The 23,214-nt window shown below is 40.8% G+C and overlaps 2 protein-coding genes across 2 annotated transcripts; one reads left to right on the forward strand and one right to left on the reverse strand.

The window, feature by feature from the left end:
• Window positions 1-11,743: 11,743 nt before the first annotated feature.
• On the forward strand, window positions 11,744-12,683 carry LOC311213455 (olfactory receptor 12D1-like; the record flags this gene model as incomplete). The annotated part of the gene is given in 2 exon segments (XM_084293466.1): window positions 11,744-12,666; window positions 12,668-12,683. Coding segments are annotated over 2 exon segments (939 nt in total).
• Window positions 12,684-17,091: 4,408 nt separating this feature from the next.
• On the reverse strand, window positions 17,092-17,718 carry LOC311213493 (olfactory receptor 6B1-like; the record flags this gene model as incomplete). Its single annotated transcript, XM_084293532.1, has 1 exon — window positions 17,092-17,718. The coding sequence occupies one exon, from the start codon at window positions 17,716-17,718 to the stop codon at window positions 17,092-17,094; it is 627 nt and encodes a 208-aa protein (XP_084149658.1).
• Between the last annotated feature and the right edge of the window lie 5,496 nt (window positions 17,719-23,214).

Below are 23,214 nucleotides of genomic sequence, written 5' to 3' on the forward strand. Positions count from 1 at the left end.
CAACAAGCTGTGTACGAGTCAGCAGTGTGCTGCTCCAGCAGCAAAGGCAAATTAGATCCTGGGCTGCATCCAAAGGGGCATTGCTTGCAGAGACAGAAATGCTGTCATTTCACTCAGCAATTGTCAGGCTGCACCGGGAGTACTGCATCTAGTTCTGGTTCCCACAATTCAGAAAAGATGCAGACAGACTGAAGAAGATCCAAAAGGGGACCATGAAGATGATCAGAGGGCTGGAAAACCAACCTTCCTTCCTTCCTTCCTTCCTTCCTTCCTTCCTTCCTTCCTTCCTTCCTTCCTTCCTTCCTTCCTTCCTTCCTTCCTTCCTTCCTTCCTTCCTTCCTTCCTTCCTTCCTTCCTTCCTTCCTTCCTTCCTTCCTTCCTCCCTCCCTCCCTCCCTCCCTCCCTCCCTCCCTCCCTCCCTCCTTCCCTCTCTTTCTCCCTCCCTCTCTTCCTCTCTTCCTCCTTCCCTCTCTTTCTCCCTCCCTCTCTTCCTCTCTTCCTCCCTCCCTCCCTTTCTTCCTTCCTTCCTTCCTTCCTTCCTCCCTCCCTCCCTCCCTCCCTTCCTTTCTTTTCTTTCTTTCCTTCCTCCCTCCCTCCCTCCCTCCCTTCCGTCTCCCACCAGAGATTTAATACTGGCCTGAGATGTCTTTTCTGAACTGTCTGCAGATTCTGAGCTTTCTCAGCTAAGACATACTTATTGTCTGTAAAAGATGAGTTACAAATCAGCCTAACTTGAAATATTCCATCTTCCATTCTGTTTATGATTTGCAAGCTGTGCCTTTATAGAATCGTAGAATATCAGAGTTGGAAGGGACCCACAAGAATTATTGAGTCCAACACCTGGTCCCCAAAGGGCCATCAAAAAATAAATAAATCAGATCATGTGTCTGAGAGCATTGTCCAAATATTTATAGAATTCTGGTAGGCTCTGGGCCATGACCACTGCCCTGGGGAGCCTGTTCCATTGCCCGACTGCCCTCTTGGTGAAGAGTATTCTCCTGATATCCAACCTGAACCTCCCCTGTCATTCTGTGGTGAAATAGATCAGATTTCACTTGTCTCAGAAGTTATTATTTGATGCATGCATCCCTAAGATTTGTGAATGCAGGCCCAAGGACATTGTGGACAGACATTTCTCCTTACTTCTAGACAGTGACAGAGGCCTGGAACTGCAGTTTTTGAGCACCCACATCATAACATGTATGCATTTTGCTCTGAAAACAACACTCTCTAGTGGAGTGGAACTCATAACCTGGTCTCAGACAAATAAAATGTTTACAATGGCCCCTTGAAAGAGTCATTTCCAGAGGTGAATTGAACATCCCATTGGGGACCCATGTAGAATTGTCATGGCAGTTCATTGAGGAACATTGGGTGAGCTGGGCACCTCTGAGGTGGGTGGATCTGGGTGAGCAGTACTTCAGGGAATTGGTCAAGGCTTTGGGATGGGGTAGAGGATATGATGCAAAATGGGAGCTTAGTGGAGCTGGGTGGTAGGACTGGGACAACTGGGACCTGCAAGTTGTTATAGGGTAATACCACATCACCTGGAAGAAGATAGTCTAGCCATCCATTTCTGGAAAGCTAGGGGAATGGTCTGTGGCAAGTGGAAGTTTAGGGGTTGCAGGGGCAGTCTACAAAGCACCACTGAAATAGTGGGGTCTGGTGGGGTGGGAAACTGGTCTGGGGCAGGCAAAACTCTATATGGAGAAGCTGGCTACCATCTCTGTGAGGCTGGACTGCTGGGGACCTGCAGGTTAGGCTAGAGGTGTAGCAGGAAAACTGAGTCTGAGGGCTCTGTTTCAGGACTGATCAGCAGTGTTTGAGGCTGAGGAGCATAGGGGAGGAGGGTAGTCCCACAGCTGGGATAGCAATGATGTGTAGGCCAGACGGATACCAGCTGTGTGGGTGTAGGAGATGTGGGACAGGAGTCACAGTGATTGTAGTTGAAGAGGAGTATCATTGGGCCATACTGTGACAGGGAGGTCTGTCCCTTTCACAGACCCTTGGCTACTTTTTCCTGCAGCAGCAGGGCAAGCAGGAAGAGACCTTTGCTCAGACACCTTTACTGTGCTGCCTTTGCACTCTCCAGGATCCTGGGAGTGCAGAGGCAATCTCCTCTTCATGCTCCATGCTGATCAGAAAGAAACCTCAGGCAGGCAAGGGCTGCAAAGGTTGAGCATCCTTGCTCCTTTCTTTTGGCAGGACACGTCACAGGGGTTGCTTCATGAAAGCATTTTTTCCTTCCTTTCTTTGCCTGTAACCATGCTCTGTTTTTCTGCTCTAATCAGCTCCTCCCCGGAGGGCCATTTGGATTTCCCATAACAGCTCTATTTCTAATAACCTCAGAAGGCCCCATTAAAACTTCAGGAAACTTTACTCCTGTGTTTGCCCTTCACACTCTGTAAATATTACCTAATGGCTTATTAAACCAAGCAAATAATAAGTTTCCCCCTACCCCTCCTCAACTTTCTGTACTATCATTAGGGAGTTAATAGGAAAAATCATATTTGAGGAAGAGTTTTTCTAGACTTGATGTTTTCAATAGTCACATGACACAATAGCACATTTCTTGTTATAAAACAAGCCTAATGACATTGAATTATAAGGTTCCAAATGAACTTAATAAATGTCCATTTCCAGCAGGGGCTGACACTGTCAAAATTAACCTTAACATTATATTTGTGGTCAAGCATCTTGTGGACTGTGTGCCTTCAACTGTATCTCTCAGAAGATGCGATGTTATCAGGGATGTCCCTGTTGACATCTCCTTCCATAGCAGAAACAACACTACATTGCAAAGTCTGTAACAGCTCCAATTTCCTCCAGTGCTGTTCTGTATAATCACCTGCACACTTAGTTGAGATGAAAAATACATTTCTGTACCAAAACTCATGATTACTATAAAATTTTAAAATGGGATACTATTTTACAACACTGATTGTAAGATATATGAACAAAATGAGCCCTGTCTGCATTGCTAGACAGAGGACACATGAATCAATACATATATATGAACACCTAATATGACAGAGAGAAGATTAGAGAGGGGAATTAGTGATGATACATGCACAAGAATTAAACAGACAAATATTAGGTAGTACAAATGTCAATATGATGGAAGAAAAATGTTTAATAGGTAGACAGGTAGGTAAATAGACATTTGTATAAATAGAGAAAAATGCAAAAGAAAAACCAGTTGATATTTAGCCAGATAAAGTATTAAGAATAAAAACATATCATGTACACAGAGATATTTTTCTTTCAACAAATGAAAAATATAATTATAGAAGCATAGGGAATATTTGTAAGATTCTGGTAAGTTTTAGAAAATCATTCTGGGCAACAAAATTAATGGATTAAAGTTCAAGAGAGATACTGATGTTCATTATTTTTTAATATTTTTAATTTCCAAATATATTTTTTTCTTTTAGATGTGGGCCAATACGTATATTGTAAATAAAAGGTTAACTTTAAAATATTAAATGGATATGAACAAGCTATAACATTTTGTTTCAGGATGAGTGACAGCAAGTGATCATAGCCCAGATTAAAATGGGGAATGATCTGCCTTGTCAAGAGACACAAAAATGAACAGGCGGATAGACTAGATAACCCCTTAAGGTCATTGTCAAGCTGTTTTCTCTAGCATGGCTATAAATGTAGCCCACACAAGGGAACTTTTATGAGCTTGTATTACTACTAGTTGAAATTAGAGATTTTCCTGGTATTTTCAGGAGGATTGAAATATTTTCTTCTTCTTATGTTCTTCCTCTGACCTGAGGATGAATATAGGACAAAGGACTTGCCTTGCCTGAACTGAGAGGAAAATACAATGGGATGTCTGCAGTGATCAAGCCAGCTATGGTCTTGGGCAGGATGGTAGAGAACTAGAGCAGGTCTTAAAGAACTAAGTCAAGATTCCCAGTGAATGAGAGTAAAACACAATCAGAACAGTGGTGAGGACATTTCTAGTCATGGTCATCATATAAGTTAATAAATGCAATAGGAAAAGAGGAATGAACAGTTCAGATACATTCCCCAATCCCAAGACAATTAATTCTGTCATGCATTATTGATTTCCTTTCTTGTCTTTTGCCATGTGGTAGAAATTTTAAGCATTAAATTGTAATATAATCAATGAATAAAGTACTGTTTACTTATAATTCAATGGTGTGGAAAGAAGGGGAGCTGAAAAGAGACTATGTTGGTGGCATTATGCTGTGCAGCTGTGTTCTCTGTGATCACAGTTAAGGAAGAAGGACTGCCTTGCCTGTTGGGGCTTGGCTATGAGTAGATGATGAACTATTCCTTTTTGTTCACACTTCCTCTAAGTCAAAGAAAAATAGATGTAAATTATGTACTAATCACATAAGTTGAAGGCCATGATGCTCATGTATCTGAGGCCATGCTGCTCAGATACAAGCAACACCAGAATTTGTGTTGAACTTATAAATAAGCAGACAGAAAACAAAAGCACAAACCATATTTCACTTTAATGAACACTCCTTCTGGCAAGCCAGAACAAGTTTCAGACAGAAAGTATCAAGTTCAATGAGTTAAACAATCCCCTCACATAACTTTCTTTCAGCCTATGTGAAAAGGGAAATAAAACAAAGCTACTGCAGATGGCTGGCAATGTTTCAAGTTATCATTTCTGTTTTAAACAGGGCAAGTTACTTGCTAGTTGCAAAAGAGAACTTTGTTTTGAGAGAAAGAAAATCAAATCAAGTCTAGACTTGAACCCAGTCTCTCCAATCAGTGGGAAGGAGAATTCCAGGAGACAGTTTCTGTCTTGCAATCATAAGGTACTAACTAGTTTTGCAACTCATTTCACCTCCCCCTTTTTTTCTTTTATTTTTTTTAATGGGAAAAAGTTCCAGGCTATCACTTTTCCTTTGACCGAGGAGGAAAACTTTTTTTTTCTAAGGTAGTGACTTTTCATATTTATGGACATAAATTATAATGATGGGGGATGATTATAACTTTATAATGAAGATATCCACTTTCTGAATATTCCTGTTCTTAGTCAGGTTTACTTAGTTGTTTACAAGACCAGAAGTACAATCACAATAATTTATTTTGATATGCTGAGTAAAAAAGGCTTGATATTGAATGGATTTAACAGTAAAGTTAAAAAACCTTCACATCCCTAACAAGGCCATCCCTGTTGGTAAGAATGAGGTCCAGGAGTGCCCCCTGCCTCGTTGGCTCCTCCACCACCTGCGTCAGAAAATTGTCCTCAAAGCATTGTAGGAACCGTTTGGACTGCTCGTGCCTGGCTGAGTTGCTTACCCAGCAGATGTCTGGGTAATTGAAGTCCCCCATGAGGACCAGTGTTCGTGATCATGAGGCTACTAGCAGCTGCTCGTAGAAGGCCTCATCGACTTCCTCCTCCTGATCTAGAAACCTGTAGTAGACCCCCACCACCGTGTCTCCCATACCAGCCCACCCCTTTATTCTTACCCACAAGCTCTCCACCTGTCCAGAGCTCAGAAGTTTTTCCCTGTCACTGTTGAAGACAGTAGTGATGACTTCCCCCAGCCCTTCTCTGTCACTTTTAGCTCCCTTCCCTTCCCCCATCAAACCTAGTTTAAAGCCCTGGTAATCAGCCCAGAGAGCTTGCTCCCCAACACACTTGTGCCCCACTTGCCCAGTCCTGGACCCCGGTCCTGGTCCCCAGATTTTTGTGCCAGGAACGTGATTCCACAGAGCCTTCAAGCATTTCTGTAGCTTTAAAGATGCTGAAATGGTCCCTGGCTTAAGAAGAACTAGTTCCCCGCCTGGCACTAGGAATCGTTGCTTAGGGCTAAAAGCTGAGGCTCTGGTCTGTTACGTGAACAGCGAGGGAGACTCAGCCTCCCTTCTCTGTTGAGTTCAGTGCTGCCTAGCCTTAACATTTTCAGTACTCAGTAGCATACCCCAGGCTCTTGTATTTTGAGAGGGATTGTACTCCCCTTACATCATATGGGAATCCCATTTTTCTGTCTCAAGGGTGAATGGTGTAAGGCACTTGTAAATCATTGCAGATTGTCGATGTTGTCCATTGCCATGTAAATTAAGGCCATGCAAGTACCTTCTACTGTTTCTTCTTCCCTTTCATTTGTTGTCTGGTTTCTACCAAATATTACATATTTGGTGAAATGCCTTAAAACAACATTACTTTTTAATTAACAGGTTTTTTTTGTTTGTTTGTTTGTTTGTTTGTTTGTTTGTTTTTTCTCTAGGTCTGCCAGTAGCTGACAAAGTAGAAAGGTGTGCTTCTCTCTCTTTCTTGTATAGAGTTAGAGGCAATGCCTGATATCTGGCCAAGATGGACAAAGGAGAAGGACAAGGACAAAGCCTGGGAGGAGGACTATGAGCCTTCAGCATGAGAGACCCCCAGAGGGACCACCGGGGACTGATACGGATGCACCAGTGGAAGGGTTCAAAATACGGGAACTAATTATAATAACCCTGCCTTTTCTAGAAGTAGTAATGAACATGTATTAGCCTAGGAGCATAAAAAGCAGCTGCCCGATGTAACGTGTGTGCGTGTTGGAGGAGCCCAGACTCCCCGTGCATCCAGTGCTCTTTACTTGCCTTTTATTAACCCCGTAAACAAATCTCATAAAGCTAAGTTGACTTGGAATTTGTAACAGTATGATGAAAAATGTTGCACTCCAAGTTGGGAAGGGGAGAGGAAAATGTTCATGTATACGTGAGAATTGTACTCAAACAGCTGACTACACCTTTGCATACACCTTTTAAGGGAAAACTTTAAACCTGAGAAGCAACAGGCAGTTTTCTACGTTTCCTGCTATGATACTGGTATATATGATATACCAGTATAGTCTGCTGCAGGCTGAAAAGTAGCCTGTGCCTCAGGTACCGTTTTATGCCTTTGCTTTTGTTATTATATCCCTGTAAGTCTTCAAAAGGGAAATGAAATTATCCTACCCAGAAGAAACACCATCCAGAAGACACTTGAGTTGTTAGGGCCTGAATTCTCACTGAAACCAAAGGCAGGGATCTTACTGACCTGGAGAAAGGGGCTTTAATCTATCTGGGCTTGTTTACTCCTGAAGGAGCGTGAAAGAGATGCGTGTCCTTGTATGTGAAGAGGAGGTGAAGGAACGGCTAGTGCAAGGAACACGCAAATCCATTGCGCCAGACTAATAGGTGGTTGTCTCTGAGCTGGGAGACTGCAACAGAATCACAGAATGATCTAGGTTGGAAGAGACCTCCAAGATCACCAAGTCCAACCTCTGACCTAACACTAACAAGTCCTCCACTAAACCACATCACTAAATATCTAAACGTCTTTTAAAGACAACCAGGGATGGAGACTCAACCACTTCCCTGGGCAGCCTATTCCAATGCCTAACAGCCCTTTCAATAAAGAAGTTCTTCCTAATATCCAACCTAAACCTCCCCTGGCACAACTTTAGGCCATTTCTCCTTGTCCTGTCACCAGGCATGGGGGAGAACAGACCAACCCCCACCTTGCTCCAGCCTCCTTTAAGGTACCCGTAGAGTGCGATAAGGTCGCCCCTGAGCCTCCTCTTCTCCTGAACAAACAAGCTGAACAAACCCAGCTCCCTCAGCCTCTCCTCGTAGGACTTGTTCTCCAGACCCCTCACCAGCTTCGTTGCCCTTCTCTGGACTCTCTCAAGCACCTCCATGTTCTTCCTGTAGTGAGGGGCCCAAAACTGAACACAGTACTCGAGGCATGGCCTCACCAGAGCCAAGTACAAGGGGGCAATCACTTCCCTAGTCCTGATGGTCACACTGCTTCTTATACAAGCCAGGACGCTGTTGGCCTTCTTGGCCACCTGAGCACACTGCTGGCTCATTCAGCCGACTATCAACCGATACTCCCAGGTCCTTCTCTGCCAGGCAGCTTTCTAACCCCTCATCTCCCAGCCTGTAGTGCTGCTTGGGGTTGTTGTGCCCCAGCTGCAGGACCCAGCACTTGGCCTTGTTGAACTTGATACAGTTGGCCTCAGCCCATCAATCTAGCCTATCCAGATCCTCCTGCAGAGCCTTCCTACCCTTGAGCAGATTGACACACTGTTCCAGTGTGCGACCACCCTATCGGTGAAGAACCTCTTCCTGATGTCTAGCCTAAACTTCCCCTGCCTCAGCTTGACACCATTCCCATGGGTCCTATCACTGGCGATTAAGGAGAATGGATCAACACCTGCCCCTCCACTCCCCCTCATAAGGAAGCTGTAGACCGCGATAGTGGAGTGAGTCCAGTGGAAGAACACAAGAACACCAGGGTGATTAGTGGTCGGACACACCTGGAGGACAAGGAGAGGCTGGAAGACTGTTTTCTTTCATCCTTAGGAAAGGAAGTCTCATGGATCTTGTTGCTGTCTACTACTATGTGGTGTGGCATAGGTGTAGAGAAAATGGAGGCCAATACTTCTCAGAGGAGCACAGTGATAAGATGAGAGGTGATCTATGCAAGTCAAAACATGGGAAATTTGAACTGGATACTAGGGAATACTTCTTCACCTTTAGGGTATTTGGACAACTGAACTAGTTGCCCAGAGAGTTTGCTTAAATATCCTTGAAATTGTTGAAAACTTTACTGGACAAGACACAGTGCATTTGGCTTGTTTTGATCAGGGGAAGGAGAGTAAGCTTGCAGAGGTTCTACGTGTCTACAAAACTACTCTGAACATACTGGGTTTTAAAACCCAAGACCGATCTGGAGCTGAGCTGCCAGGAGCTTTATAAAGGAAATGTAAAAGCCACATTCCTAGAAAGATGCATCTTTGTGATTTAAAAGTTCCCGTAGGATTTACACTCCCACATTTGAATTTCTTGAACTAGAATTGAACATGTTATTTTTGTAAGCAGCTGAAACTTTTCCATAAGATTGAAAATTAAGCTTAAGATGTGAATTTTATTTTATTTTATTTTTTTGACTATGTGGCTAAAAACTCCTTATCTGTGAAATTACAATAAAAATAAAACATCAAAAATCATTACAGATCATAACAAATAGAACACGTACTTGATTTCACAAATTTCAATATTTGAAGGAGGTTTAGGAAATGCAGTGACCCAAACACTGCAACCAGCTGAGGTTGTCATCTGCTTCCATTTTTTTTCTTTAGTTTCGCAGGTGACTCATATATGCATTCTGTTCAGGGAGTACTTAGTTCTTTGTTCTGCAACTCAGCACGGAATCACAAAGCTACTCTCAAGAGACTGATGAAAGCAGTAGGAAATTTATTTCCCCTATGATGGGTATTTTGTACATTCTGAAAATGATAAAAAAAAAAAAAAAAAAAAAGCCAAACAAACAAACAAACAAAAACACTTTTTGTTTGTTTTTCCTCATCAGAAATTTCTAGTAGAGTTTGCAAAGCTTCTTCCTTGTGTCTTACTTGAATATATGGAAGTCTTTTTCATCATGGCCACACTATTAATCTCTCATCTAGAAAAATAAGGTATGAAATAAAATAGCAGGACAGAAATTTTTAGTCTTTGAATTCAGAATAGGTTGTTTTGTCCTCAGCTTTGTTTTCTGGCTTTCCCATTCCGTCATGGTTGGAGGGCTCTACTACAGTCAGAAAAATACTGGTTGGTGGTGATGTGAGGCTTGTGCAGAAGAAAAAAAAAAAAAAAGGCAAAAAAAAAAAAACAATTTATACAGTTGGAAAAATAGGCAAGCTTCAGCATGCAAAGACTTTTATTTGCATTTATATTTGAGCAAGTGTTTTCCCCCCATGCCTGAAAAACAAAAATAAAAACCAAACAAACAAACAAACAAAGAACTTTGGGACTTACTCCACCCTGGAAAATAAAACAAAACATACAAACAAACAAAAATTTGGCACATCTGTTTTCCTTTGACTGGATGTGTTTCTCCATTCACTGGAGAAAAGATTAGTCAGCATCTGTGACACAGAAGGAAAATGTTAGACATAGAAGAAAAAAATATCATTAAAGGAGTAGAAGAAAGTGATTAGATCACCTGTAGTTAACTGAGAATAACAGGCAGAATCAGAGGGCATTGTGGGACACACCTTAAAGGAGTGATGTTTTTCCCCAGATGGGTTTCAGTGAGAAACCCTTCTCTGCTTAAAGGCGGCAAATAACATTTAAGAAATTGAAGCGTTTGTATTTCATAGAGAATAACACCTCTAACTCTTCAAAGGCAGGTAACTGACTAACATTTTGATAAATGTAGAATAGTATTAAATCCAAGGTTTCAAATATATATTATTCAAACGATAATGCTAAACGTATTTTTAGCCAAATATGATCAGTTTTTTAGAGTGGGTGCATATATGCAGAAATTACCTTAAGCTACATGCTTACATTCTTTTATTATGAAATCATTTTAAAAGTGTTTTGTTAGTTTATTGTTTTCATGCTAAAAGAATAAGCTACATGTAAAATAGTATGAGAAAGAGAGTGACTGGGTTGGAGATATATCATAATGACTTCTAACAACTACTTATTTTCGGTAAAAGTATGTAGTGGAATAACCAAGAAAGGCTATGAAATGTATCTATATGTGTTGTAACCTTTACAAGAAATATTTTGGAAGTAATAATTTTTCCATTGTTTATATTCATCAGTATTAATCATGCTACATTCAATACACAGAGAAAAATTCTCAGCTTGCAGAATTTGCAGTCTGTACTTTAAGTTAGAAATACTTGTGCTTATCTGCCCCAGCAAAATAATTTTGGGACTTTGCTTTTTATTGTATATGTGAAGGAATTATCCATAGTGCTAAGCAAACTTACTTGAGACAGAAAAAAGTGAGAGCATTTGTTTGCTCACTTGTATTTTAAAAGACTAGAGATACTGACTGTACTGATCATTAATGTCTTAGTGGGCCAGTATGATCAGCTTTCAGTGTGATGAGCAAATTTGGCTAAGAACTTGCACTAGCTAATTTGGCTCCTACAAACTCACTGTTGCTCCCCCACAGTATTGTAGGAGATCAGATGCCGGCTTTTGTTCCATTCATGTGTTGCTACTCAATGAAAAGAAGTTGTTCAGGCAAAATATAAAATTCAATAACAGAAACAGCTTGTGATCACATGCTAAGGCATCATCTTCTTTTATTGACAGCAATGTACAAAAGAAATGTGCTTACTGTATGGAACCTTGGAGCACCTTCCAATCTTCATTTTTGATTTAAAAAAAAATTGAAATTGCTCATTTTTAAAGACCAAAGAACTATCTGGAAGAAATAGTAACCATTAGAAATGGGAAAGTTAAAATTGGCTTAAAGAAATGTAGGCACAATAGTAAAAAGAAAGCATCAAGAGTGATTCACATTGTGAATCTTTATGAATTATGAAGTTTTATTGATGAGATTAAAGGTTATAGCAGGGAGTTACAGATGGGCAGAACTGAAATATTAATGTAGCTGAAGGTGAAGAAGCAGCAATGTTTCATATTTTACATATTGTCCTTACATATTCTTCCATATTATGCACGGATGGAAGTTTTTATTTTAATATTTAATCTCTGTAAAAAATTTCACTCTTCTTTGTTTTTGTTCTAGACAGAAATTAGAAGACTGCACTATAGTTACTTTTGTTTGTGTTAAATTCTTGTGTTTGTATTCAGCTTTTATGTTTGGTTGCATATACATGTACAATGTTTTGTTCTTTCCTGCATTTGCTTGTATTAAAATAGTACAGAAACAGATAAGTATTGTAATACAGCATTTCTCACACTGTGAAACCTTGACATTTTGCTTTTGCTTCCTATTTTTCTAGCAATGCTGAACCGCACAGAGGTCAGTGAGTTCATCCTTTTGGGCCTCACCGATATCCAAGGTCTACAATACTTTTTCTTCATCTCCTTCCTGTTGCTCTACCTAACTAGTCTTCTGGGAAATGGTGTCATTGTGACCATGGTGATATCTGAGCCACGGCTCCACACACCGATGTACTTCTTCTTGGGGAACCTTTCCTGCCTGGACATTTTTTACTCTACAGTTACTGTTCCCAAGATGCTGACTGGTTTTCTCTTTGGGCATCAGCCTATTTCTTTTGCTGGGTGCTTAGCCCAGCTCTACTTCTTCCACTTTCTGGGCAGTACTGAGGCTGTGCTTCTGGCCACCATGGCTTATGACCGCTATGTGGCCATTTGCAACCCACTGTGCTACACCCTTGTCATGAGTCAACGGACTTGTCTGCTGCTGGCTGTGGCCAGCTGGTCCATTGGTTTTGTACATGCCATGATGCATTCAATTATGACCTGTCAACTGAGTTTCTGTGGGCATAACCAAATTCATCACTTTTTCTGTGATATCAAGCCACTGTTGAATTTGGCTTGTAGTAGTACCAGCCTCAACATGATCCTCCTTAATGTTGTCACCACATCTATTGCTCTAGGCCCATTCATTCTCATAGTCCTTTCCTACCTATACATCATCTCCTTCCTCTTTCAGAAAGTCCAGTCTCAGGAAGGAAGATGGAAGCCCTTCTCCACCTGTGCCTCTCACTTTACTGTTGTGGCGCTACTGTACATACCATTATTCTTCAATTATACACCTCCATCCTTGAGCAGCTCCTCTATAACAGACATGCAGGTGTCTGTCATGTACAGTGCCATCACCCCAGCTATGAACCCCTTGATCTACACTCTTAGGAACCAGGAGGTGAGATATGCCCTGAATAGAACATTAGGGAGAAAACTCTCCTGGTGGAAAGTGACCAAAAGAGGAACAAAATTCAGAATGTAGTTACTCCACCATTCATATTTACAAGAGAAGAGATCAAGAGGATGCTGTATTACAAGAGACTAAAAAATCACTCATTATCTCATGTAGTTCAGCACATTACAGTTTAATTGCTTAGATGTAAATCGGGAGATGTTCAAGGCTTTGGTGTTTATTCTGTCAGTGTAGGTGTCTTATTGTAGCCCATCTAGTCTCCAGCATCCAATACAGAAGCATGTTTGTCTCTTGCAGGATATGAGCCAAAGCTGACAGTCCCATTCAGTAGTCCTGGATAATACAAAGTCTTATATTATTACTTGATGGCTCTGATTAGGAAGCTCACACTCTGTATATCCCTAGAGAGCTAGTATGTGTTACATTTTGGGTGTTGCATAGCCTGAGAATTTTGCCAACATTTGACTTGAGTCAGCTCTTTTTGGGGGGTCCATATCTTTTCATTAAGTATAAGGGGAGCCTTACTAATGAACTTGTATTTAAATGTATGCTTAAAAATGGAGATGAGGATGAAGTGTACATTTTTAGACAACTACATCAAGACCTTTCACTTGAATTCCACCCTCTTGACTATCTTCTACTCTTCTGTCCATCTTACTTACTCCTGACTGTGCTAAATACTTTTGTCAAGATTTCTGAAGATGCTGACCACCAACTTCTAAAAAAGGCATCATGAACAAGGCAGACATTCTTGCTGTCATAACACTGAACACATCACACTGAACAGTCAGCTAGGAATTCCGCACCCACTCTGAGCACTCAGATGCTCCTTCCAGCACTCTTGGATTTTAAGAACAACTGTGCCTGAGGCAGACAGAAGATTTGACAAGCTTTTTACATACACTCAGAAGAAATGATATGTTGTGGCATAATGTTTTGTGACAATGTATGTAGGAAGATACAAGATAAATTTCAACACCAGCTTTACTGCAATGCAGGGTGAATAGGAATGAGCAGGAATCAGGTATACAGCTATGCAGCTAACACCAGCACTCAGACTGAGCCTTTTTTATTTTTTATTTTTTATTTTTATTTATTTATTTTTATTTTATTTTTTTTTTATTAGCTAGAATATTGCAAAGGAACTGTTTCCCTCCCTGCAAGACCTGCCTGGTGTTCAGTTCTGCACTGAAAGAAACTGTAAATCTACACTGAGCTTGCAAAGGGTATATGTGTACTGTCTTTGAGAACAAAGCAGAGAGAGATCTCTGCTACCAACTTGGTGTGCAAACTGGCATTTGCCCCAAAAATGGTAGTTTGCACCTCACGGAATGAACTGCCTGTAATCACATGGCATATGGTTAGATCTCTTTTGGGTCCCATCTTGTATGCAGCCATTTAGCACAACTCCAAAAATGTTGATGTTCTTATTTAAAATTTTCAGTTCAAAAAAAGGGAGTTTTGTTTTGGCTGTTATCTCTGCCCTGTGTCCCTGGAGGTAGCATGAAGAAAGGACAGGTGTTTGATAATGCTTTTGAAAACAAATGTGGGAGATTCTTACTGGTTATGTAAGAACTCAGTGCCCTGTGATAGGAATGGAATTAAAGAGTGATACAGTGTAAGGTAGTCTATTCTTCTTTTTGTAAAAGGGTAGAGGAACAAAAGCGAAGTTTGGAACCATATATTTTTTTCATGGACTAGTTTTCACCTACTGGAACTTTCTATTTTGTTTTTGCTGATGGTATGTAATGAGTATATACTCATGCTAAAGCATTTGGAAAACTGAATTTCAACTGCATCTTACAAACAAACTGTATGAATCTTCATCACCAAACTGAGCCTGTGATTATTGCTATTGTGTTGAGACTAGAAGACTACCCAAACCTTTACAAAAGTCCACACTGAACGCCCATGGACTTAGAATTGTATAATCGTAGAATGGTACCCAAACATTGGTCAATGACAAGAACAAATGAGAACACTGTTGCGTTATAATCAATGGATATTGATTTATCTGCTGTATCTCATGTAGCCAACTTCAAATTTGATGAATTTAAAGAGATTCTTAGAGCTGTTGTCAAGTGTGTGTTAAGAGTAGCTGCATCCAGCATATTCCTGCAGTCCTGGATAGGTGAGTGGAATGATTGCTCTTTATCCTGTGGTGGTTTTGCCCTGCTGGGCAGCTAAACTCCACCACAACTACTCTCTCACTCCTCCTTCTTGAAGGAAAAAAGGGGAGAAAATACAATGAAAAGAGCTTAAGGGTTGACATAGTTGGGAGACCACCCATCAATTACCATCACAGACAAAACAGATTCAGCATAGGGATATTAATATAATTTATTACCTATAACAAGCAGACTAGAACAGTGTATAAATCAAAGCAAATGAAAAAACCTTCCCCCCATCTGCCGTCTCCTACATCCTCCCCCTGAGTGGTGCAGGAGAAGGGGGGCTGCAGTCAGCCTGTAACATCTCTGTCGCTCCATGGTTGCTCTGTTCCTCTGCTCCAATGTGCGGTCCTTCCCACAGGATGCCATCCTTCACAAACTGATCCTGTGTGGGCTCCCCGCAGGCTGTATCTCTTCAAGAAATGCTCCAGTACGGGTTTGTACCACAGGGTCCATCCATCAGGAGCAAACTGCTCCAACATGGGTCTCCCAAGGGTGGCAGCTCCTCTCCACAGGCTGCAGCTCTGTCCTGGAGCCTGCTCCTGCAGGGGTTCTTCATGGGCTGCAGCCTCCTTCAGGCCACATCCACCTGCTGCACCATGGGGTCCTCCGTAGGCTACAGCATGGGGAACTGCTCTGCTGTGGTACCCATGGGCTGCAGGGAGACAGCCTGCTCCACCATGGGTCTCTCCACAGGCCACAGTGGAACTTCTGCTCTGTGCCTGGAGCACCTCCTGCCCTCCTTCTGTGCAGACCTTGGTGTATATAGAGCTATTTCTTACTCCTCTCTCCCAGCTGCTGTTGCACAGCAGTTTTATTTTTCCCTTTCTTAAATCTGCTCTCACAAAGGTGTAACCAACATTGCTTACTGGCTCGACTCTGTCCAGCAACAGATCTCTTTTTGAGCTGCCTGGAACCGGCATCTAACACAGGGCAGCTTCCGTATTCTTCTCACAAAGGCCACTAGCCGCCCCTCCAGCCCCACTGCTACTAAGCCCTTGCCATATAAACCGAATACATATCCTTGTTCCCATGCCCTGCTAGTAGTGAGCCTGAACATGAGTTCCCGATAGGTGCATGTACACACACACACAGAGCCACAAATGGATCAATACAGGTAGAAGGAGACTATATTTTATAAGTCTCCACATAACACAGAGAGCATGAATGTGGATGTCTACTAACAGAATATCCCCTTCATGAGTTTATCTGTCTACTAGACCTTTGGTCTCTCCAGTTTTGTTCTCTCAGGCCCTTGATGTTTTTGTTGTCTGGCATCCAGAGCCACAGTACCTTTGGCAGCTAGACTTTGGACTAATGGGCTTTCCACATCTTGTTTTCTGACCTTGGTCCCTCTAGTCTTAGACCTGTAATATTCCGTCTCTCCAGAATCTGTTTTTTCAGGTGTCTTTTCCTGATCAATGTCTTTATGTTTACTACCAAATCACTCACACATATGCGTATGCACATGTAAAAAGGAAAAACTTGAGGCAAGACATAGACAATTTGTCTCAAGGCAGGACATTGTGCAAAGAGGTTGGAGCCAGGCTCTTTCTAGTGATGCCCAGTGACAGGACAATAGGCAATTGGCATAAACTGAAACACAGGAGGCTCTGTCTGAACATTAAGGAAATCTTCTTTACTGTGTGTGTGACTGAGCAATGTAACAGGTTGCCCAGAGAAGTTGTGGAGTCTTCCTCCTTGGAGACATTCAAAAGCCATCTGCCTATGGTCCTGGGCAACTGGCTCTAGTTGGTCCTTCTTGAGTACAGGGGTTGGACCAGGTGACCTTCAGAGATCCCTTCTAAACTTGACAATTCTGTAATTCTGTGAAAGGAAAGCAGTTTAATAAAAAGGCAGGACAGACTGTGGTAACTCTGTACAGTGGTTGACCAGACTAGTGCACATGACCTTTTATTTGCTCATTTTCCTGTGTTTATCTCCCTTTACCTTCCTTTGGCCGTTTCCCTAAACAAACTGTAATAAATCCTGTAATATCCCCAATTCTTTTAATTCCAGACTTTCCATCCATCCCTAGGCTTTCCAAATTCTATACTACCTTATGCTATAGTCCCCTTTATTTTGCATAGCACTTGGGAAAGTTGATGGGACTATGGCTCAGTCATTCACCTTTGATAGTATTAGGGATGACTGATTCAGAAGGATCAGGTTGTCAGCATTCTCCACCCTGTCATTGTTCCTCTCATCACAGTCTGTCTCTGTGACATTAGCCAGATATCCTTATTGTGTACTTATCAGCTTCAGTTTATACATAGTTTATCCTTGCATTTGGAGAGAAGTGATGGATCTGGAGACCTTATAGATACTGATTTTTTCCGAGAGAACTTTTTTTAATGCTCTCTTCAGTTCCTGATTCCTCAGACAGTAAATGAAGGGGTTTAAGATGGGAGTGACAATAGTATACACAGCTGACACAAGCTTATTCAAGTCATAAGGATCGATCTTCTTGGGCCGAGCATACATAAAGAGGGCAGCTGAGAAGAAAATGGTGACCACAGTTAGGTGGGAAGCACAGGTGGAGAAAGCTTTCTTCTTACTTTGGGTGGTGGGGATATGCAGAATTGTCGTGATAATTAATAGGTAGGAGACAATAGTGACAGAGAGAGGAACAAGCAGGATGAATAAAGCCAACATAAAGTCCATTGTCTCTGCCACCGACATATCAGTGCAGGCGAGGTTCAGCACAGGGCTGATATCACAGAAAAAATGGTTAATTACCTGGGGACCACAAAACTCCAACTGAGAGATGAAGGAGATCTTGATCAAAGATACAGTGAACCCACTGAACCAGGAGAGAGCTATCAGGTATATGCACATTTGGTATGTCATGATGACCAGGTAGCGCAATGGTTGACAGATAGCCACATAGCGATCATATGCCATGGCAGAGAGAAGGACACATTCAGTGCACATGAAGGAGCTGAAGAAAAAGAGCTGGGTCATGCATCCCACAAAGGAAATACTTCTGTCTTCAGCAATGAAATTTGCCAAGAGTTTGGGGATAGTAACTGAGATGTACCAGACCTCAATGAAGGAGAGATGACCAAGAAAAAAATACATGGGTTTGTAGAGCTCATGGTTTGTTTTGATTAACAAAATGATGACCACATTCTCCATAACAGTTAAAATGTATGTCAGTAGTAGTACTATGAAGAACAATACCTTCAAGTCCATTAGGGCTGGGAATCCTAGCAAGAGGAACATGTTGATCTGGGTAGAATTCTCTTCCATAAAGAGAAGTGCAGAGCTGAGCCTTGGAGATCAAATACAGAACAGGAAAGGGGAAAAAAAAATAAGGGAAAAAAAAAAAAAAAGAAAAAAGAAGAAAAAAAAAGAGCAGGATATGGAAAAGAGGCTTGAAAATTAAATGCTTATTTCTGAAAAAGTTAAACAAATGTTCTTATCCCTAGATAGGATTTGTGTGATTAAGCTTTAGATGACTACTGTGTAGGTTTCTCTTTCAGTCAATGAAAAGAAACAGGCAGCTTATCTGACCTTAGGATAAGATAAACTTCATCAAAAGTGCAGGTTGAGTAATAACAAGGAAAATGTAGATGACTAGTCCAGCTGTAAGCATCCATGCAGAAACCATTTAAAGTACATTCTGATGAATCTTACCCCTAATTCCTGAATTCATTTTAATTCTATTTTATGAAAAAATTATTCAAATTTTCAAAAGCATTAATGAGAGAGAGATAAATTAATCATCTTGTCAATTGTATTCAGGCATCTCAGAACTGTGATCTTGAAGTTACTGGAACAAAAGACCTTGTCATCCCATATCATTATTTTTTTCCTGTTAAAACAGTTTGCATGTAGAATACTTATTTTTTTGAAATATGAAGACAGAAGAATTGGCGCATTTCTATAAGATAATGTTGAAAATATATTGATGGAACATTTCCTGGTAAAGTAAGAAATTCAAAAGAGTTTATTTCATCTCTAGAAGAAAAAAAAAATAAAGAGGATACAGAAATTTTAGTTTGTGGATAGTAACCACATTTTTTAAATTTTATTTTCTTAATATTAGTTTTTTATTTTTTTTATTTTTTTTTCATGAGAACTTTCAGTATGAGTCTGTGAGATGCTTGAGGAAAAATAATTTTGATGAAGGACATTTTTTGCTAATTAAAAAGAAAAAAATGGCTAAAATAATTTGAATTAAAATCTCTCACTAGTTTACAGGTCTGAATCACAAAACCCTATCAGACTTTATCCTGCAAACCCACCATTGTAATCTATATACACCCACAGAACATGTAACACTTTATGTTGTGATAGATGCATCTTTTATGTCTAATTTTGGATCCATTTAATTCATTTTAAAAGCTGATTTTTCTCCCCATTAACTGAATTGTATGATTTCTCAATGATTAGCTAAAATTTAGATACTTACACTTTTCAGATCAAGCCAATTGCCTTTAAAAAGAACTCAAGAACAATAATCTTATTAGCAGCTATAGTCATTTTATTGTCATCAATTTATGCTTTGAAAGTTCAGAGCACCACCTGGACCCTGTTAAGTCAAAAACTGCTGAAAGAATGTATTTGGCACTAAAACCTGAATTGAAATAATTGCTATTGACTTATAAATTAATGACTTATATAAGTAATAAATTTATAAATATGATTTATAATTGTTTCAAAGCACTACCTCATTATTAAAATTAAAGCATTGATATTATTGCTCTTTTCAGTTCACAGTTTTGCTTGAATATAAATACAGTATAAACATATATAAAAACGTAACTTGTATAAATAAAAATCACAAAACAGGATTTAGCATTTTTCTGTAAAGATGATCACCAATACAACTTGTCTTACTTATGCCTGGTATGAATATATATACACCACTTCTCCAAAATTAACTCATTGGGTGCAAAAACTTACAAGACTGAGACTTGAAGATATTCACAAATAAGACTGAAGACCAAAATTTGAGGCTGAAAATCAGACAATCAACTGCAAAGCGGTCCCATTGTTTGATGCATCTCTAGATTTTGTGTTCTCTGTTAGTCCTTGAAGTCATGTATGGAGGAGAAATCAGAAGTGTCTTTAAGTAGCCATGGTTCTATAAATTTAAGTGAATTTCTGACAGTTTAGACCTGGCTGTGACTGCTTTTTGTATACAGGAGCATAATTCTACACAGTGGCCTTTGAGACCTTGTCAGAAAGTTTTCAGATCGTTCCCAAATGATTCTGTCTCTGGATAGATGACTGCAGGTTGCTGTTTTTTTTTTTTTTTTTTTTTTTTTTTTTTTTTTTTTTTCTCCCCAGCCATGTTAAACACTTCTTTCATGTCTTTAAGTAATTTCAGGTGGCCAAATAGTTGTTGCATGGGTTGGAAAAGAATAATCCTGGATCAATGATGGGCCATGAACATCAGATCCCTGTATTGCTTTACATTTCTTTCAAAATGTGATCACATTATCTGAGTTGCAGACAGATAACAAGGGCTTCATATGTGCTTGAGGGAGGCAGTAAGGGCCAGAGAATGATGGTATCCAACCAACAAGAATAAACTCTCTCACAAGGCCTGCACAGATTTCTTGCACTGTGCAGAAGCAGGATGGACGCTGTGGCTCAAAATCCAAACCCAGTGTAAACTCCAACAACTGTTATTGCTACTTCTTCTCTCGTATCTAAGAAAGGAGAAAAGCACTGGAAACAAAGATGAGAGGAAACCAGATCCCACGGAACAAGACTTCAGCGTCTTAATTCACAGAATGTAGAATAAAGATTTTCTAATGTGGTGAATGCAGTTCCAGTTACAGTGTAGCTGACCAAAGCTGTAGGCATCATTGGGCTTTTCATGCATCTATGCTTAACATCTTGCCACAATGCACTTCTGGGACAGCTGCACAGGACTGACATATAATACAGGATATGTGAGAATATTTTGCCCTTTTATGGAGACCTAAAGCATCTGAATTTTACTAGACTTTACTAGTATAAGGACCTTAACTAAGACCTCTGAAGTAAGTAAGCAAGCTCTGGTGTGGCCTGAATCACTCCCTAGGGCCCACTGACTGTTTTGTCTAAATCTCATAGAATCAGAGAATCACAGAATATCCTAAATTGGAGGGCATCCACAAGGATCATTGAGTCCAGCTCCCAACTCCACACAGGAGCACCCAAATATCAAACCGTATATCTGAGAGCCTTGTCCAAATGTTTCTTGAAGCAGGCTTGGTGTCACTTTCATGGGGAGCCTGTTTCAGTGCCTGACCACCAGCTGTTTCCTCAGATCTTGTCACTGGTCACCAGAGAGAAGAAATCAGTGCCTGCCCCTCCACTCTCATCATGAGAATGCTGTAAGATGTGATGAGGTCTCCCCTCAGTCTCTTCTTGAGGCTGAACAATCCAATTTACTCCAATCAGTCCTCGTATGTCTTCTCCTCTAGACCTGTCATCATCCTTGTTGCCCTCCTTTGGACATTTTCTAATCGTTTTATGTGCTTCTTATATCATGGTGCCTAAAACTGCACACAGTAGTCGAGGTAAGGATGCATCAGTGTAGAGTAGGGTGAGACAATCACTTCCTCAACTGGCTAGCAATGCTGTGCCTGACGCACCCCAGGATATGGTTGGCCTTTTTGGCTGCCAGGGCACATTTGTGATTCATATACAGCTTGCCACTAACCAGAACTCCCAATCTCTTTCTGTGAGGCTGCTTTCCAGCCTCTTGCCCATCAGTTTGTACACAGATCCAGGGTTGCCCTGTCCCAGGTGCAGAATCCAGCACTTCTCTTGTGAAACTTCATGTGGTTGGTTATTGCTCAGCCCTCTAAATTGTCAAGATGTCTCTGCAAGACCTCTCTACTCTTGATGGAGTCAACAGCTCCTTGCAATTTAATGTCTGCACTCTTACTAAGTACACATTCGATTTTTTGCATCCAGATCATTTATAAGAATAATGAAGAGAACTGGCCCCAAGATGGAGCCCTGAAGACCCCCACTATTGATTGGCCACCATCCTGATGCAACTCCATTTACTATAACCTTTTGAGCCTGACCTGTCAGCCAACTGTGCACCCTTCATATTATGTATTTATCGAGTTGTACGATGGACATTTTGTCCAGAAGAATACTACAAGAAACAGTATCAAAAGTTTTACTGAAAAAAAAAAAGATTATATCAACTGGTTTCCCTTGGTTTCCCTTGGTAAACACTGTTACATAAAACAAAAATTGAGTTAGCTAAATAGCACTTTCCCCTAGTGATCTTGAGTTGGCAATGACCAATGACTGTGCTGTCTGTTAAATGTTTTTCAATAACTCCCAACATAATCTTCTCTGTAATTTTACCAGGCACTGAAGTGAGACTGACAGACCTGTAATTACCAGGGTCTTCTTTCTCGCCCTTCTTGAAAATTAGGGCAACGTTTGCCAGCTTCCAGTCAACTAGGACTTCTCTAGATTCCCAAGACTGTTGAAAAATAATTGATAGAGATCTCATGATGATATCGATCAGCTCTTTGAGCACCCTGGGCTGAATTCCATCTGACCCCATAGACTTACATGCATCCAGCTGGAGCAGCAAATCCCATACATGTCTGGAGTTGGCTGGGAGTTTATTGTTCCTGCAGTCAGTCCTCCATATCAGGGCTGTCTGGGTCCCAGGGCTCATCATTGCTGTTGAAGACACAGGTAAAGAAGGCATTGAATGTCTGCTTTGTCTATATCCCTACTTCTGAGGTGAATACCCTCATCAAATAATGGAGCAATATTCTCTCTGGTCCTCCTTTTGCAGTTAACATACTTCAAAAAGTCCTTTTTGTTGGTCAGCTTCAACTTTAATTGAGCTTTGGCTGCACAAATTATTTCCCTACAATGGTGAGCAGCAATGTTGTAATCCTCTCATGTCACCTGACCTCATTTACTGTGGCCATATGCTGTCTTTTTCCATCAAAACTCTAGAAGAAGATCCTTGCTCAGCCAACCTGGCATTCTGTCCTGCCTGCTTGACTTCTGACATTTTGGAGTCCTCTTTTCCTGTACTCTTATGAGGTAGTACTTTAAAAGTGACCTGTGCTGATGGATCCCAGCACCTTCAAAAGCAAATTCCCAGGGGACCATGCTAACTAGTTCCCTGGGCAACCGCAAGCCTGCTCTCCCTATATCCAGGGTTGAAGATTTGGTGGTAGTTTTCCTCCTATCACCTAATATTTTAAATTTGACTACTTCATGGTCACTATGGACAAGATGGCCACCAATCACCACTTCACCAACGAGACCCTTTCTGTTAAAAATCTCAAAAACGGACCCACCACTGTCCAAAGCTGAGACAATACGCGATGTTAATTGTGCCTCTGTGATAGCATAATTAAGAAAGGGGGGAAAGAGAAAAAAGTTGTGCAACAGAATCTGAGAGAGAGG

The sequence above is a fragment of the Netta rufina genome (genome assembly GCF_964035555.1).
Source record: "Netta rufina genome assembly, chromosome: 11".
Classification (NCBI taxonomy): domain Eukaryota; kingdom Metazoa; phylum Chordata; class Aves; order Anseriformes; family Anatidae; genus Netta; species Netta rufina.